The sequence below is a fragment of the Parasteatoda tepidariorum genome, chromosome 1 (genome assembly GCF_043381705.1).
Source record: "Parasteatoda tepidariorum isolate YZ-2023 chromosome 1, CAS_Ptep_4.0, whole genome shotgun sequence".
In the NCBI taxonomy this organism is placed as follows: domain Eukaryota; kingdom Metazoa; phylum Arthropoda; class Arachnida; order Araneae; family Theridiidae; genus Parasteatoda; species Parasteatoda tepidariorum.
Window position 1 is genome coordinate 91,043,681 of NC_092204.1, and position 20,295 is coordinate 91,063,975.

General features: G+C 32.0%; 1 protein-coding gene across 3 annotated transcripts in view; it reads right to left on the minus strand.

Moving 5' to 3' along the window:
- Positions 1–20,255, minus strand: part of LOC107454623 (uncharacterized) — a gene marked incomplete at its 5' end in the record, with an annotated part of 87,932 nt that extends 67,677 nt beyond the window's left edge. For 2 of the 3 annotated variants that reach the window (XM_071183820.1, XM_071183828.1), the window contains 3 exon segments: positions 14,554–14,680; positions 18,551–18,765; positions 20,117–20,255. In XM_071183820.1, the coding sequence (XP_071039921.1) occupies positions 14,554–14,680; positions 18,551–18,765; positions 20,117–20,255 (481 nt within the window). 3 annotated transcript variants of the gene reach the window in all.
- Positions 20,256–20,295: the final 40 nt, after the last annotated feature.

Genomic DNA, 20,295 nt, shown 5'->3' on the forward strand with positions numbered 1-20,295 from the left:
TTTTAAAGCAGCTAAATTTATTCACACCTCATGTTCACTCATGCGTTTTTTAAATCGTATGTCGCAAGTGAAACATGCGTGAATTAATATTCGAAGATTTTCGCGAGAAAATTTGAAAGCCGACTTGGCGAATTTCAAAATACGGTGCCAAAGAAGTGCCCGGGAGTCGACAATGTGTAAAGTCGCAGCCGGGCATTGCTGAGCCCATGTCCTAACATCTTTCTTTGTACCAGGCCAAACATATCGCTCGTCCACCAACCTTATAGTAGCTTTAATACCTGGATGTGAAATAGAATACAGTTTGGAAAAAACGTTTTTTCTGTCCACTTCGGGTGCGAATGGTCGAATCCGTTTGGTAGATATATCACAAAACAGCTCCACACCAGGATCACCTATTACGAATGGTTGAAGTACCAAAGATGAGTTACCGGTTTGAGCTAAAATTTCGGATAGTTCCTGGTCACCCTTTTGGCTGTTAGCCATTTCTTGAAAATTGATGTGGGAAGGTGTTTCTATGATAGCAATGTTTACTCTGGACAGCGCATCTGCAACACGTTATCTATTCCCTTCACGTGCTGAATATCCGTAGTGAATTGGCCAATAAAATCCAAATGACGCGATTGTCTTGGCGAACACTTATCTTTCCTCTGTTTAAAGGCATATATAAGTGGCTTGTGGCCAGTGTAGATAGTAAACGGCTAACCCTCTACCATATCCCGAAAGTATTTGACTGCCATGTACGCAGCCAAGAGCTCTCTGTCGTAAGCACTGTACTTTTTTTGAGATGGTGCAAGCTTCTTTGAATAAAAACCAAGTGGTTGCCACTCTTTCTCTATACGCTTATGAAAAGCAGCTCCCATCGCAGTATCTGAAGCGTCTACCATCACCAACTGTGCATTCATGACAGGATAGAATGGATTGGTTGAATTCGCCAATTCTTTCTTGCTCTCCTCAAACGCAGCAACTGCTTCCTCCGACCACTTGATCGCGCTTTTATCATTTTTCTTAGCGCCTTTTAAATATTCGTTTAAAATTGCTTGAGTGTGGGCAGCTCTCGGTATGAATCTTCTATAAAAATTCAAGACCGCAAGAAATTGACGCAGCTCTCTAATTGTAACTGACTGAGGAAAATTAGCAATTGCAGAAACTTTATCAGGAAGCGGAGTAATACCCTTTTCCGTTACACAATACCCTAGGAATTCTACTGAAGACTGTCCCAGGACACATTTGCTTACGTTGAGCGTTACACCATACTGAGCAAAACGTCGAAAAACTCTTTTTAAATGCCTTAAATGTTCTTCTTCGTTCTTTGAAGCTACTAATACATCATCAAAATAAGGTACGCAAAATTTGAACTCACCTAAAATTTGATGAATGAAGCGCTGGAAAGTTGCGGCAGCATTTGATAATCCAAACGGCATATACAAAAACTCGAACAATCCAAACGGGGTTGTTACAGCAGTCTTTGGCATGTCTTCACTGCGTACCGGAATCTGATAATACTCTTTTCTAGGTCCAAGGTAGAAAATATTCTTTTACCTTCCAAAACCTGAAAACAGTCTTGCATGTGGGGAACAGGGTACCTATCTGGCACGATCACACCATTAAGACGACGAAAATCACCACACGGTCGTCAGTCGCCATTGTTTTTTAGAACCATGTGTAACGAACTTGCCCAACAACTTTTGGAAGGCTGACAAGCCCCTGATGCTACCAGAAATTCAAACTCTTGTTTTGCAGCTTTCAACTTCTCTGTAGATAAACGTCGAGGTTTCGAAAAAACAGGAGGTCCTTTTGTCCATTGTTCTACTCCATGCTTAACATTTCTTGGCGTGACACCTGACCTAATCAGATCAGGAAATTCTGAGAACAAATTGAGGAATTCAGAGTTCTCTGAAATTACCTTTACTGTTGAAGCATTCCCAGCATACCGGGTGCCTCTTGTTTGCAACTTGGTCAAAGGATCAATTACTGCAGCATTTTTGACGTCTACTAATAAACCAAAATTGCGTAAGAAGTCAGCTACGATAATTGGATGAGGCACGGCAGCGATGATACTAGGTCAGCTGAACTCTCTTCTGAGTCCGAGGTCTAATTTCAACAGGCGTTGGCCAAACGTTGGAATGGTCGTACCGTTTGCGGCGAACAATTTCATCTGTGAAGAATGGTCACTAGATGCATAAGCAACACGAGGTATCACAGAGACGTCAGCTCCCGTATTGATGAGATAACGTAAGGATGTAGACTAGTCCGTCAGATAAAGTCGCTGAATCATCGTTTCGCCGTCACCCTTTTGACTGGATGACGGCCTCAGCTGTTTTCCGGTTGGAACGAACATGGAGGTCGGCATTTTGTCGCTCGTTGTTTGAATATTTTATGATACCAGCAATACTGTGAATTTGTAGACTATCGGCTTCGGCTAGTAGAGCGTTTCTGACTAGTACTTCTTGACCGGTCACTTGTACGGGCTTCCAACCGTGAGAGACGAGCTGTGATCTCTGTCAATAACGACCATAAATCCGTCTGATCCGTCAAACCAGCAACTACGCTGACTGTCTGTGCGTTAGTTGTCGTAGCCATAATACCATCCGCCATCTCCGCCAGCTTGTCCAGGTTATCGTTGGAAATCGCCAAAATCTGTTGAACATTAGTAGGCAACCTCTGCAAAAATTCGTTAATTCTCGCGCCGGCTTTATTCCGCATTTCCAGAAGCAGTCTTGAAGGACGGCGGTCACCAAGTTGCATCCCCGAAATCAAATCCCTTAAGCGTTGAGCTTCAGATTCAGCATATTGAGCGCACGATATTTTTTAAGTGCAGTGAAAGGCTCATCCACAGGTGGACTGATAACAATATCGCTGATAATCGCCAGTTCCTCCTGTTGTAGAGCAGAAACTACGTGGTGAAATTTCGTTGACTTTGTAGTTACTCCAGCAAGAGTGAACTGACTTTCAATTTGTCTGAACCACAATTCTGGATTAGCGCTCCAAAAAGGTGGTGGCTTTACAGCGACACGAGCAATTTGTTGATCAGTAGTTTCCGTAGATTCGGGCATTTTTTGCATTAATCCGAAATGTATAAGTTCAGCAATATAAGCAATTTGTACTCACGGCTTGCCAAAAATTTTAAAACTTGAAACATACCAGCATTTCTCCGTAATCCATCAACTAGTAGAATTTCCCATACGCAGTTTGCAGAAACAGAAATATACGTATTCGTTCACAGGTCACCAATTGTATAAGTTTCGATGATGGGAATGTAAGACGTCAAATGAAAAAATCTGGCAATGAAATATCTTCTTTAATAGTATAAGGTAACAAACCATCAAGAAACTCACAAACTCCAATCAACAGGTTATTCGTAAAAAAATATTTAAAAAGTTGTTAGGCAAACTGCCATCTCCTTAAGTACTGGACATCAGTCTTTTCACTCCCTGCCTTGGCCGCCGGTTGATGCTCCTCCGCCGGTATTCATCCGCGCAGGAACTATTCCGGTTCGTTCTCCTACCTTCGATCCAATACTCGATCCTTCTACCTCGGCTTTTCATACTATCTCAGCTGTCGCAACCAACAGCCTCTACAAGCTACTATAATATTTTTATCCTATGATCAAGATTATTTCTTTCATTTTATAGCCTTAAGTTTCTAAAAAAGGTGTCAAATATCTTTCGAGGAACATTTAAACATGCAATATAATATGCTTTTACTTATTCATATAAAATATATTTTTCTTATTCATGTAAGAAAATATATATTGCTCATTAATGCTTAGCAATGGGATAAGACTCTAAATCCACATATCTATATAAAGAAAAAAGAAATATCATTTTTACAACTATCATACTTTTAGGTGTGTTGTGTATACTGTATCATGCTGTTAGGTTGTGAGTGGCGAGTTATTTGACAAGATAGTGGAAATTGCGTTGGACAAGGTTATTAATGACACAGTAGGATTAGTGTAATTCAATCCTTCATCAATAAAATTAACCAAACTTGTTTTTTTTTCTTTTTCCTTGTGGGGAGATTATTTTTATTTTCAATCATCACGTCCATTTTTTTATTTATCCAGCTTGTTTGTAATGTAGGATGAACTATGTATCATTTATATAGAGGAAAAGCTAAGTTCTGAGCATTACCAAAGCTGTGGTCATCTGTTTATTTTATTCTTTAATGGTTTTACCGAATAACGCTTTTTATCGCCTAATTTAGCGACTTATTACCATAAAAATATTTCCTTTTGGAATTAGAATAAGACCCATTAACAATGGAATAGTAAAATATAAATCAATACTTACAGCTTATATTTATTTTGATTCACAAAAAGTTTTGCTTTTCATTGGTTTTTCAGGTGGACGAAGAATAAATTTAGAAATAAAAACATGAAACTACCATCACAATCCGTACCATAACCATCCATAACAGAAAAAATAAAATTGTATCAATATGAAGCTAAGACTGAAATTGTCAAAAAGAAAACTCATATCGTTTTAAACAGCACGAGTGAAAGTTTTACTTATAGGAACGTATACCGACAATCACTTACCGAACCAAAAATAATATTAATGAAAATCATTCCTTTACAGTCTGAAACGAGCCATTTGTGGAAGAAAAAAAGTTTTAAATGCAAAATTTTCAGTAAAATGAAATTGATGGTGAAATTTTCCGTAGTTTTCAAATAAGTGAAACATTTTACTGAATCTAGAATGAATTGAAAGATAGAAAATCGAAGAGGGCAAGTGAAAAAAAAAAGGAGAATATTGAAGAGGGCAAGAGAAAAAGATTGCTGAAAAGGGTTACAACAAATATGTTCGTAATTAAGGCATGCTAATAAGAGGGTCAATCTGGTTTTTATTTTTATTTTCACCAACGCGGAGTCTATAGGTTTTTTTTAATCTAAATTTATGACATGAATTTATGATATACGTTTATAAAATTCATAATTAATATTATTCTTGTGAATAGAATCTGCATGAATTTGTTGCCCTTTTTTTTGAAAAAAAAAAGATTATTAACATTACTGATCTGAATTTTCAGATTATAGCTGTGTATGTAAAATATCGCTCAAGGTCATCAATAAAAATATAACTTTTGTTATTGTATTAAATTGTATCATCAAGCATTTATTGAAAAATATATTATGAAAGAAAAGCATTAATAGAGCAAGGTATTCTCGTTTGTATTCACTTAATTATAAATAATCGTCATAAACTAGAGTAGCTCTCAAATTTAATTTACACCTAAACGGAACTACGTCACGTAATTTAGGAATAAAACTTGTGAAATTAACTTTACAAGTAAAAATTGTTGTTATTATCATTATTGTTTTCATCCGGAAATTAAATTTTAAGGGTTAAAGTTCTCAGCATCATAATAAAGGTAGAAATTAGAAAACTTTGAATTTTTTATGAATTGGTGAAATTGTTGTTAGGCAAAATACATATCAAAAATATTAATGCATTAATGTACCTTTTCTGCAACCTTCGACATTTTCCACTGCGCATCAAATAACGTAAAATGGGTAAGCTGAACAGATATCCCTATAAAAAATGCGGTTATAAAAAAAATGCTAATTAAATGAAATTAAGAAAATCAAAATTATTAAGCAGCAACGAAATATTTTGTCTTTCATCTACATATCATGTTTTTTTTTTCATTTATTTAACAAACAATTTATGTCGGCGCTTTCTGACAATGTTCTGACCACGAAAAAAAGGATAATTATGTCTCAAAAATAAAGGAGAATCTTCTGACGAATGGAAGGAGATTGGAATGATCTTTTCCACATTTATTAAAAAGAAATTAACCCATATTAGAACCCTTATAAGAAAAATAACCTACAACCCATATTATCACCCCTCCTTTAAAGACGGGTATTCTCTAACGCATGTCAATTGTGGACCGTTCTAGTTAGACTGAAAGCCTGTTCAGAGGAAGCTATTAACTAACACGACGACCAGAAAAATTAAGTGGAAATGTAAAACAAATTAAAATATGAAAAATAATAACCCGATGAAAGATTGGAATGTCATACCCTTGAAATCACGCCCACTTTCATAGCAATTTAGTTCTTCCATAGCAATTGCAGTATAAAGGATGTAGTTTCTTTGTAATTTAAGAAAAAATCATTCAATATAAAAATTCAACGGTTTCGACTATGTCCGACCTATCACCAAAAATTCGAAATTAAAATTAAAGTAAATTGTTCTCAACGGACAGTTAGGAGGATGAGAATAGATCCATGGTTGGCGAGATTTATCGAAAGATATATTACCCAACAAAAATAGTATACCTTCAATTTATCAGTAATCAATATTAAATTGGAAAATAATTTGGCGAAAACTAATTGCCAAAAATACTATGAGAATTAGTTTAACCATGTAACTGAAACAAAGGTAAGTGGTAAGAAATAAAGAAGAAGAGTTATAAATAGATTTTGCTTTCGATTTAGTAGCCACAGTAAATTAGTGAGCTTTACATTTGTACGGAAATAAAAACTGTCCGCCATTACACTGATTGTGAAATAGAGAGCAAAATATTTATATTAGCTTCTTATAAAATGTAATAAGAATTTAATAATTGGTTTAATTTAATTAAAATTCGATTAAGAATAATTAAAAAATAAATTTAAAAAGTTAAAGAAATTTTAAGAGCTTGGAAATATATGTAATGCCTATTGTGGAATCACATATACCATGCCATTTTATTATATTTTCTGAGAGAAAATCACACTTTTATAGCAAAATTGGCAACTTTTATAGTGCTGCTTTATTTTCGTACGCTGTATATTCGCAATTTGGTACTTGCACCAAGAAGAAGAAGACCACAGTACCCATACACGTGTCCTATGACCTCAGGGCCAGCTGATTGTTTATAAACAAAATGGCTGATTGAAGTTGAGCTAAGTATCTCCACTTAAGTTAGAATGATAATTAACGTGTAGTTGAATAGAGCTCCGTATCACACGTGGAATTTGCTTAAATATAATTTTTTTTCCCGTCTGCGCCTTTTTTTTTAAACTTATATTCATTATTTGTTTACGTATTTTATTGCAGTTTAGCTATACTTTTGTTTTGTGCGCTTGGCTACTTCGATGCATAATAAGTTTGTTCATGCTCTACCTGTCTTTACGTTAAGTAAAAAATATAAGGTGAGAGAATTGAAATGTTTGTGAAAAAATATAAAATGCTTCACAGGAGAAAACTGATACTTGAAACGTTTGGTTTACTCGAAATAGAATGGAAAGAACAGTTACTAATGTAAACAAAAGTCACGTTTCAACAACCAATCAGGATCAAGATACCCGAACTACGGCACTTGCAGGTATTTCACTTATAGCAATGAAAAGTGTAACCAGTTTATCTGTTTATACAATATCAAATGTTAAAAAAAAAAATCTGTAAAAGTCATCTTAGAAATCAATGTTAATTTTACAATTCCGTACATGTTTTTACAGTTTTGTTCTCAATTCCGTTAAAAAGTTTCAATTTCTTTAGACTTTTTGCATCGTTTGAGATATCGGAGTGGCAAATATTATTACCTGGGGGATAAAACTAAAAAGTTGCACTGAAAAATTAAATAAAATTGAATGAAGGACTCTAAGACAAACATTAGAATAACGAAAAGAAATTCATATTGAGACAATAAAACAAAAGCTATTGTTTCAGTACATTAATTTTTATTGTACAGTTTCTGCAAGTTATAAGATTTAGAACAAAATACTTTTTTTTTAATAATTTGAAGGAAATTTTCTCCATCTCAAACTATTTTGGTTTCGTCATCAAGACGCTTAATTAAATCCTCAAGTGAACATTGTGGTTCCAAACTGAAATCTAATTCATTCATAAAAAACTCAGCTTCCTTTGGAAAATCACTGCACAATACGTACTTCATTTTATTGATTTTTAAGGCTTGCAACATTAATTCTTTCGCTGTCTCTCCACAATCTTCTGATATTACTTCAGTTTGACACTTCACCAACTGGAGATCATAACTAAAAAATTAAAAGACGTACAAAATAATGCTCCATTTTGTAACTAGTAATAAAATTTCATCATAAATAAATAAATGAAAAAATAACGAAAATAAAGCAAACACAATGACACATAAACAGGCATACTATATAGTGGAAAATATACATTCCGGTTTTATGAACACGAACTTTTCTCAGTGTCGAGCACAAAACGAAAAATTTCTGTTTCGTATAATAACAGAAGTTGGCTCATAACATTGATTCATGAGATAAAAGACGTTGGCTTATTCTACACTGTTAAAAATTTCTTGGAAAGAATGGTTAAATAGCATTTTATTGAATGATTATTCTACCATATTTAATCAAAACATTCAAATAACCATGAATAAGGCGGTAATCGAACTGTGAAGTTTGAGAAAAACTGTTTATTTACTGCTTTCACCTAATACGGTTAAACAACCAGAGTATTATCGCAGCAACTAGAACCGCCTAATGAAGGTACTTAGTGTTTTTCAACTGCGTATATGTCATAGCCCAACGGGCTAATCTGTCAATCTCATGATCGGCAGAACTGGAGTTCGAGTCCTAGTGTTGACACCACAATATTTCCTCCATTCCTTTCAACACATGAAGAATTTCCAGTGTTCGGTACTCTTCAATGCCCATTACCTTACGAAGAGATGAACTCCTATGTCTAGTTAGATATTCCTGTTTAAGATCGATCCTGTTTATAGAAAAGAAATTATAGTATTTTGATTTTGTGCTCCGATTAGAGCTTTTTTTGTATTACTTAGGTATATTCATGTGTTGCAATATCCTAATTCATTGTATTCTAATTTAATACATACCCAAATTATCCTAGCTTCATATGCAAAAGTTAATCAGAATATGCGAAAATGACTGCTCTGTGTCTCGTATAATAATAGATGTAGGCTCATTCTTCGTTCTGACTCTGAGGAAGGTTCTTGTTAATCGAAAGGAAACTATAGTATGTATGCTTTCGTGCCTCCATTTCTGGTTTATTCACGCTATTTAGACATATTCACTTGTTTCAGAAAGTAAACCCGGATTGCATTTAAAAAAATGTATGTTCTTCCAGAATGACTATTATGTTTTGGTAATAATATACATGGGCTCATCAGACCATAGACATTGACTCATTCTGCATTCCAACAGTGAGGTAGAATATTGTTTACGGAAATAAAACTGAAGTATTTCTATTTCTGTGACATTATTTAAGCTTCTTTCTCGCATAGCATGAATTATACCCTAATTTCATTATAACAAATTACGGAAACAGTAAAAGATTATTCTGTATTATTTCATCAAATAATGAACGTTAACTCATAATTCAATAAGCGTTGACTCAATCAATGTTCCAACTTTCAAAATGACTTTTGATTGTAGAAACGAATTTGATCGAGATAGCCTAGTTGGTAGGACGTTGGTCTCGTGTTCGTGATAATAAGAGTTTGAATACCGCCTGCTGAGGAAGCCCCGCATTATAAATGGTAACTGGTGTACGTTAAATCTGTTGTGGTCTCAAATCCTCTAAGCTCCTATACAGAATCAATACCTCGGGGGTACTGAATTGGAGATTGGTAGCTCTCTGGTTCAGATCTCATTTACTATCTGTGGATGAATGAATGGAGTATGATAGCGTAAGTAAAACAGACTGTGACATGTAAGGCTTAAGTCGTATCCTCGAACATAGATGGCGACACTGGAAAAACTAAAAATGCACCCTTTGTGTTAAAAATTTCAATTGATTTCAAACAGGCTTATTGATTTCAAACAGGCTTGCTGGTTGACAAGTAGCATAAGTAGCAACAACTGTAACAGAGACAAAACTATCGCATGCCCGTTTTGCGTCATTAATTAAGCTTTATTCACGCTGTTTGGCTTTATTCCCACGTTGCACAGAGTATACCTTAATTCCATTTGCATAAATTAGAGCAAAACTAGAATGTCGCAAAAAGAACCAAAATGAGTATTCTATATTTTCTACAGCAATAATCGTTGACTCATTCTGTGTTCGGATACTGAGGAAGGATTATTATAATCTCAAAACAGTAACATGCGTGTGTTTGTGCTATTATTGCTTTATTAACGTTGCTTTATTCGTACGTAGCCCAAAGTATACTTTAATTTCATTAGCATAAAATTGATGTTATTACCTTGTTACATTATGAATTTTTAACGATGTGAGTATATACTTACAAACAGAACTTAATATCATAATCTTCCGGATATCGTTCAATGTATTCCAATTCATACTTCTCTGGGTCTTTATTTTTTATTTCATCAAAGCAATCGTAAACTCTATTGTCAGCATCTTTTTCATAATTTTGAAAGAAAGTTTTTAAACATTTCCCCTTATCTGACAATGCTGCAACATTAAAATATCACGTTACAAAATTTGCTTTCAAATGCATGCAAAATATTTACTTTGGATAAATTATATTTTTTACATCCATGCAAGTATGAAAAGGTTTCAATTTTTATCTAGCATGATAATTGAATTCATGAACCTATTCAGGAGCAACAATATACAATTCTGGTACTTAATAATAGATAATTATTTTTAAAGCCTGCTTTCTGTTTATTTAAATATATAATTTTTGTCTCTAGGAGCCGTTTTATCTATATTTGCTTGCATAATATGTTTATAAATATCTTTAATTAGCTTCATAACTTCATACTTAACCCTGAACAAGCAGTAAAATATGAGCAGAATAAGTAGTCACTGGAATTAGAACCTGGGTCTCCTCATTGGAAGGTGAAAGCTCAAGCTTTTGAGTAAATTAAAAAATCGTGATTATATTTTTTTTGCTTACTTAAAGAATAATTTACAAATTTAAGTGCCCCTTCTAGGTCTCTTGAGTCCAGGGCATTTAATTTCTTGTTTTTGAAAATTTCAGTCTCGATCATTTGAGTCCTTTGTAAGTTGTAATTTAATTTTAGAAAATTCAATTTAGCACTTTGAAGTCTTTTGTGAATTAGAATTTAGTAAGGCAATTTCAATCCATTCGTCATTTTCACAAAAAGGTGACTTTTTAAGTCCCTTAGTAATAAATATTAGGAAATACAGCAGATTTCTTAATATTTTTCTTCATCATCTTTCGTAGAGTTCTAACTAAAAAATCACATGCATTTCTGCTAAATGTATTTAATATTTCATTCTTATGTTTTAATAGACATAACTTCAAAATCCCCTCCGTGGACGTCCCTACGTCTGTGACACAAAATAATTTTAAATGGCTGTTAAACAATTTAAATGCCATTTTAATGATTTTTGTAGTTTCACCTAGTTAAATGTTTATAATAACTTTTTATTTAATATTTTTTTTAAAAGAAATTATTTTTATAAAATAAATAACTATTAAACTTTGTCCATCAAAAATGAAATCTCCCTCCACGGACAATTAATATAGTTCGGTAAATATGCAATAAAAAATGCATATGCGAAATCCCTATAAAACAGCTGCTGGGAAAGGTAGCCATTCCATTTTCTAATGTTAACTATCAGTTGTTTTTGTTCTCTTTGGTGTCAGTTTTGGATCGTTGTGTTCAACTGGGGTTTGGCAAAGTTCTCACCGTATACTCCGTGGACATCATAAAGAAGGTAAGAGAAAATTATTTTATTCTTGATAGATGAATTTTAGATTGCAAAAACAGTATATTTAATAAAAAGAACTGCCCCATTTTTGTAACGTAAAAATTAAAAATCAGAAAAATTTAAGAACTAGTTTTTGGCTCCTCCGTGGACTTCCCCTCCGTGGACATAACAAATCCATGGAGGAGAAGACACAGTCAATGGAAGAGACAATGTGTTAGATAACCATAATACAATTTTAATAATTAAAAAACTATTTTCTTTTAATTGTTTTTTTTAAATGGAACAAATGTGTTAATTTGTTTGTATTTTTAAAGAAAATCAATTAAGTTTAACTTTTTCTTATCGGAGAAGTAAATATTGGCAATTTTTCTAAATAATTTCTGTGACGTTTAACATTTTTTTTCTCTTCAAATTTTAGGAAAAAAATGGCAAAGCCAAAATGTTAAAAAAGAAAGCAATCAAATGTTCAAATGCAAAAGAGAAGGGAACAGAAGAAACTTAGTATGAGACAAGCTAGACAGAAATTAAAAGAAAACCCTATATTGTTTGAAGAAAGTAAAAATAAAAAGAGCAAGAAACTTTAAAATCTGTATCAGAAAAAGATTTAGCAGAAAAATCGTGATTAAATGTACTTACATTTCTAGAAATTGATAGAGCAAGCCAAAAAAAACAAAAGCAAGATGAAAAGAGAAAAAAAAAAGTTATTTGGATGACAGTATGTTTAACTTGCATGAAATGTTCATAAAAGAGTACCCTCAACACACAATTTTCATGTGGAGTCTGAATTTTTATTTCAACAGTCTTTACATTTTAATTTATTAATATACAGTAAGAGTTGCTTAAAAATTATACACCTAGGTTAAAAATGGATGTTTCCTTTCATAGCAGCATGATTATTCGGAAGTAGCGCCATCTCTAATAATGAAATATTTTATTATTTACTTATTAATTTTAAACTCATATCAGTTGTACACAATAATTAATGAATTAGTCTTCATTGATATTTTATATTTTATAACATAAAATGTATCTTCCGTTGACTATTACATCTCCTCCGTGGTCAAGGCAGAATTTAAAATATTTTAAATCTTGTAAAAAATGAAATAGAAAACTTGACCATTATTATAAGGACATATAACAAAAATAAATAGTGGCATTTTTGTAATTTTATCACTTTTTTAATTACATTAATTCAAGAAAATGTTTTAGTCTATATATACCTTTTCAGTGAGAATGACCCCCATGATTTTTTGGATATATATTATTAGAAAAAATTTCTTTTTTAATCCGTTTATTATGCATTAAAAAGTAAGAACAAAGAAGAAGAGAAGACCATTTTTTGAAACCTAATATATCCTGTAAAATTTTTTTATCAAAATAAAATTAAGGCAGAGTATATTAGGCATTGAAGAATGATTGAATTAAAAAGTAATAGTTAATATTATGGACTCTAAGTGACGAAATGAAATAGATGGAACCATTTTCCGAAACCATATATATTATATAAAATTTAGAAATAAAAAGACAATATGTCAAACATCGTGATTGGAAGATAATGTTAATATTCTTACCATGGAACAAAACTGAATTTTCGTCACAAAATGTATTCAGAGTTTCTAAATCTTCATGAAGTGACATTCCATATATTTTCTCCCCGCATTTTTCTTCGTAATCAATCAAACACTCATTGTACTTTATATGAGATCTGAAAATAAAAATAAAAAATTTTCTACTTTGCTACTGCATGGATCCTTTACTCAGATGCTTGGGGAACCACCACATATTAATTTAGATTTCAAGCATTTTACAAAAGTAGTTTATAAAGTTTCAGATCCATGTTTAACTACTCCAATCGAGGAATAATCACTTTTATTTAACCGTTTTTAAAAATTTTGATTGAAAGTAATAAAACAATGCTGATATATTTCAAATTGCTTTAAAGCCTCTTACATGTGATGCTTCCTATTTCATAGAGATCAAGCTAATCTATTGAAGGACTAATGTTAAATGGAATTATATATTAAACATCTCGTCTAAACAGTCCAGTTATTAAAGTTTAGATGTGAGTATATTACAAACAGTATTCGTACACTACGTACACCAATCCTATACAATATCACTATTCCATAGAAATTCTTCAAAGACAGAATGTTGGGCGATGTTACGAGACCCTATACGCCTTAAGAGGCACAGCAACGAAATTTTTATATTTTATAGATATCTTTTCAGATACTGGGTCGGTAATAAAGATTGTTTATCAAAAACCCTGTCGCAATTTGAAAATTCAATTCTTTTTTACTTCAAATCCATGCTATTTCAATAACTTATCTGAGTTAGTAACATTAATTTAGTTATATTATATTAAAACATTTACCTAGTTTTAACCAGCGCACGCTATGTTAGATTTGAAAATGTTTCAAAACGTCAATAAGAAGATGCGCCACGGTTTTATGAAGAAAGAAAATGCTTGTGACTTTTTTTTTTATGAATTACTCCATAACATTCTCTGGGATCATTGAAATTTGCAAAAATTTCGAATCAGTCATTGATTTTAATAATTTTGATCCATGTCGGAAAATATCACCTAGTCGGCGATTTCTAAAAATGGGCATTTATTTCAAAAATTTTAAGTTATTTGTCCAATTTAAGCCCAGACGAATCCTAACTGCAAGATGGTATATATAGTTTAAAATAAGAGCTTTCTCTCCAGAGTAAGTATTTTTTTCTGCTGCAGCAGTTGAAAAAATACAGTGGCATTTTTTTATTTTCCTATTGCAATTGCTAGAAAAATAAGAAAAAAATTCAGAATTTCTCAGAAAGCCTGCAGTTTTCTAAGATACTAAAGGATCTAATGTAGCACTTTTCCTGAAACTTGCACAATGAGATCGATATCATGTCTCTTCCCTTAGATTACTTTTGCAGTTCAATAAATTACTAATGATTACTTAAAAAAAATCTTTTATCTTACGTGCATCTTGCAGACAGATCATCAGAATTTTCTGGAAAATCATGTCTGATATCCCCTGGATTTTGACATAAATTTTTATAGTTTCTTAAACACATGTCTTTGTTTTCTCCGTAACTGGCCGAATTATCTAAAATATAAAAATAAAAATATTAAGGATATGAATATTACTAAAACAAAGGAATTCATCTAAGAATTTTAATATTGTGGCAAATTATTAAAATTATCCTTCATTTGTTACCGAGTATGATAATATCAAACAATAGCGTATTTTTATATTTTAATACGAGTAAGGGTAAAATATGAGATTTTATAGCAAATTATAACAGGGAAGAAGTAATTTATCTTTTTTTAATTTGGATTTAGTATTAAAATTTCATTAATACACTGAAAATAAAAGCATGGTCAAACCTACCAGATTGTGGTAAAATAGCTCAATGGGAACACTAAAAAATAATTTATACCGAAGGTAATGATTTGGTAATAATTTTGGTAAAAATAACAATAAAATATGGTTTTATAATATATAAAAAATTGCTAAGTATGGTAAAATTTGTCGACTTTAGCATAATACCTTATGTTGCAGATTGACTTAGTAACACACGCTTATTCTCAAAGAACAGAATTTAAATTGCTGTTGAAGATTGACGAGTCATATTTAACCAGGTTGGTAAAAGCACAAAATTGAAAAAAGGCATATTGTATTGGTGGTTCACGTTTTCTCTTTTTTTTTTTTTTTGAAAGAATTAGTAGAACATTTTCTTTCTTCCTTTCAGTCAGAATTTTTGTCTTATGCCTTTTCTCACAAGGTGAGACCTTTATTTTCGTTAAATTAAGCAATAAAATTTTATATTTTTTTCTTGTTTCACAATATTTCTCCTTTGCTACGTATATGTTATTTATTTAGTAGTTAAGATAAAAGGTTCTTTTTATTTTGGTAACTTCAACATTTTCTGGTGTCCACGACAGCACTCTTTTTCAACATGTTTAGTACAATTAAAGTTTTGATTAAAGAGTATCTGAAACATGTGGCTGAAGAAATTGGCGAAATAGTTACTCCAAATATGAAAATAACGGAATTGAAACAGATAATTTTAAACAGTAAAGATTATGAAAGTGATCCACAGTTCGCACAAAATATTTGGATTACTGTCATAAGCGAAAGAAAATCACGAAAGAAAGAGCAGGAAAAATTAGCAGAAAAAGGAAAAAGATTAGAAATAGAGAAAATGAGAATGGATCATGAACTGGAAATGGCAAGAGTTCAAGCTGTTGATCGACTGAGCCAGGCACATCCGCCAATTGAAGAAAATGATGCCAATTCAAGAAGAAAATTTTTATTGCCAAGATTAGAATTTCGGCAATTTAGCGACGATATTAAAAAGTGGCTTTCGTTTTGGAGTCAGTTTGAGCAAATACATAAAGATAAAAACATTGCTTTGGAAAATAAATTTCAGTACTTAGTACAGTTGACGATCTCTGGTTCCAGAGCAAGAGAAGTAGTGGAAAATTTCCCGCCAACCAGTGTAAATTGCACCAAAGTGATTGAAAGCTTAAAAACGCGATTTGGCAGAGACGAATTTTTGGTTGAAGTGTACGTAAGGGAAATGTTAAAGTTAATTATTGCAGTACAAACCAAAGAAAACTTTTCCTTAACCTCGTTGTATGATAAATTAGAATCTTATTTACGAGCATCAGAGACTTTGGCTGTAGCAACAGACAAGTGTGCCTCAATTCTGCATCCATTAGTGGAATCTTGTGTCCCTGAAGAATTTTTAAAGGCCTAGAATATGAGCACAATTTCCTCTTCGAAACAAGACGCCAAAGAACGCTTAAATAATTCAATGGAATTTCTAAAATCTGAAGTAGAAGGTGAGGAAAGAATAAATTTAGCGATGGTAGGTTTCGGATTATCAAAAAATGATGGTATACAATTCAATCGTGGAAAAACAAATTCCAACTTTATAGCAGATAAAAGACCAATAGCTTCGGTCCTGTTTTCTAATTCTACTCATAGTATGAAGAAATCTTGCGTATTTTGCCAAGGAAAGCATTCAAGTGCCGATTGCTTTAGTGTTAAAAAAATGGGTTTCACGGAGAAACAAGCTATTTTAAAAGACAGAAATTGCTGTTTTTCTTGTTTAATGCCGGGACATTCAGCGAAGAAAAGTAGAGTGTTTCTAAAGTGTCTTTTGTGTGGAAGGAAACACGTGCCATTAATGTGTCCTAAGCTTGCAGAAAATGAAACCCCTGCTTTTAAAAAAGAAGAGGACAAGAAGCCAGAAAACGAAGTAAACATGGCAAATATCTCTAAAGCGCCAACCGTCTTTCTTCAAACTCCTAAGGCGAATCTTGTTTGCAATAATAAGAAGACATGTGTGAGAGTACTGTTAGATAGTGACTCCCAAAATTCGTATGTGTTGAAAAATATCGCCAAAGAAATGGAATATATGCCTCTTCGCCAACAAAATATAAAGCATGCTTTGTTTGGCGACGTTACTACTCACGAATGTGCGCACAATTGCTACAAAGTTAGATTAGTTAGATGGAACATTCAAATACAATTTTGAAGCTTTTGATGAAGACAAGATTTGTGGAAGTATTTTTTTTCTGTTAGGGGAGGTCCCTGGATAGAATAGCTAAGAACAAAAAATACTGTTTTAACCGATGGCAGTGATACATCGGAAGCTATTCAGATCTTAGTTGGAGTCAATATTATTGGCAAACTTTTGACTGAGCGACGCAAAGTACTGACTTTTGTTTTTAACTTCAAAAATGAGAGAAGTTGTTAAGTGTAGAACTAGTATAGAAGTAGTAAAATGTTATTAAGGACAAATGCAAAGATATAACATGTTTTGCATTGTATTATTTAATGACATGGAAGTATTTATTGAGAGTCATATGAAATTATCGAAAAACTCTCCTGCCATGGAACCCTTGTTATGAATCAAGTGAAAAAAGTATACATATAAATGCTTGTAAATAAAATAATAATTAGGTAGGAAGTAAAATTGTTAACAAAATCAAAACGAGTAACAACTTAATAAAACTGGATTGAAAACATCAAAATCAGTTTAATTACATGGTGAGGCTTGAGTACTTTTCTCATCTTTAAATATATATTCAAAAGCTTTTTGGTTTGTACTCTTTAGTGATCATTTGTTTTAAAGTATTTTTTTTGCCTTAAATAGTAATTTATCCCTAATGCTTCTATTTCTTAATTTAATTCTCGATAATTAATGCCTAAAGTTTCTTTTTAACATCATTCTAGACAAGGTGGATTTTTTTTAAATGTAAATGTTACAAATAAAAGCAAAGTTTGAAAATGGTATTGCTGATATGTCGGGACACGTAAAATGTCAGATAAGACTTGTGTTTTTTTCTTACATGGCCAACTGCTCATGCTATTTTATAGCCAGAAATATTAGAAAATTATAATTAATCACCAACTTAAGTATTTTCGTAAATATCTGAGATGCCGTTTAGGGCGGAATAGTAGAGTGAAAAAAATTCATAAGCCCTAAATATTACTGAAATCCGTTACTAAATAAGATTTATTGAACAATAGTTGCTAGTTTTTTTTTATTCCTCTGGTCACGTTTATTGCCACATTTGAGTTGCAATTTTTAAACTTAAATCCGACAGCCGTAATTGAAAATTGATTATTTCACACGAAAGGATTTAGACACATTAAATGGCATGCAGTTACCGATAACGTTTAATACTATTAACAATAAGACTTTTTTGTTAACAATAATGTTCTACTTCATTCCTGTAATTATTTTCGCAATTAAAATAATCAGCAAAAACAATTCATCAACGCTGCAGGCAAACATTGGGTGATTCTTCGTCCCCAGATAAAAGGCGATGTTTTCAAAAAAGTTGCTTTGAGAGAAGAAAATATTTTTAATTAAAATGCAACTTTAAAAAAATAGTTTTGTATTTTCAGAAGCAAAACAATGAAGCAAGATTTAAGATAAAGCAATGATTGTTCTTATACTTTCAAAGAGAGTCACAAATTCTTCCTCTGTAGTTTCTGGATTGAAATTGAGTTCATATTCTTCCATCATCATTAAAGCTGTTTCTTTGTTATTCAAACAAAAGGCGTTCCAGAATCCAATTCCATTCGGAAAATGCAAACCTAATTCTGTCTCCATTTTTCCACATATTCTCAACATTCTATCAATTACACAGACTGTAGTTGTGATATCAATACTAAAATGCATTAAAAAGCAGTTTGAATTTAAACTGGTTAATAAAAACAGGTTTAACTATCTCAAATTAAAATAAATATTGCTTGGTGGTAAGTATTCCTTGTAAAAGCAATATAAAATTAGTTTGTGAAAGCCCAATTACACCGGAACAGTTTTATGTAATTTCTCTTGCACCATAAATACCGCACTGAAGAGGCTTGATTTTACATTTATACTTGGTTCTCGCATTACCTGAAGCAGCTTTATTGCTTTTAAATAAAAACAAGCTTGAATTTCCTGATTTTATTACTTATACCTTATATTCTCCAATATTTAAGTACAAAATAATAGTTGACTAGAACCATGTGAAATATAGGGATGAGGTTGCATTGCAATTACAAAAGAAAACATTTCAGGTTATGTATAAATAACGATTTCTTAAGTCTTGATAAAACATTTTTTCTCATAGCTCGAGTAAAAACACGTGCAAAATTGAATTTTCAATTAATTACGCCATTTTTTATGGTCAAAAACTCCTTATTTATTTCCAGCTAATCATGTTTTATACGTTAACAAAATGTATTATAATAATCAAAAATTTCTGACGAAGTAGCTTGCTAGAATACATGCTAGCGTCTATCATATATTTTGATACTGTGCATTAAAATATTATGTTAATAAATTTACTTCATACTGTAGTGTTAATTACAATAAATGGTTACGAAAATTAAGATCGCAATTTTTTTATATGTTGTCTGTTATGGTTCACAAAATACAGTACCTTTATTTTATTTTAAATGTTGCTCCAACTGCAAATTAAAAGAAATATTCATAGTTTGAAATGCCTGTTTGAAAAAGTAAACTTGGTTCAGAATGGATGTTTAAGAAAACTGTCATAGCTTAGATTATACTTTTAAAAATGCACGATCATTTAAATCCGCTTTTATGCCTGTACTTAATATGTGAACCAAATTGACTAGCAATTTTTAAATTAAACAGAATTAAAGCAACTTAGCAAACAACAAACAACTTTTTTGCGAAAACTTAAAAATTAATATTTAAATCAATAATAATTTTAATATATGAAATAAATACAAGAACATAGCTATTTTCTTTATAGTATATGAGATAACATAGTGATCGGGAACATTTTCAGTTTGTTAAAAAGAGTGGCTTCAGCTAAAATTATAGAGTTATCAGATAAGCGATAAGATATGTTTCTAACTAATGTGCAATTTCCTGGTGGAAATTTTTTGAAGCTTCAAGACTATAGCAGTAAAAAACTATTCAATGTTAAAGTGTAAACATTAGAAAGAATGTGGCTCTCTACTTAACTCTCTCAAGCCCTCATTCAGAAATCATGAAATACTTACTAGCACTGAAAGAGTCCCGGTTCATCTGGCACATCTAATAAAATTAGATTACTCTTATTAACTATATCAGGTGAGCATGTCTCTATGGTCTCCTCAATAACAGCAAAATTGTCGTAGCAACTGCCGTATTTCACAGCTCCTTAAAATCAAAAGTATGTTTTATATATATATATATATAT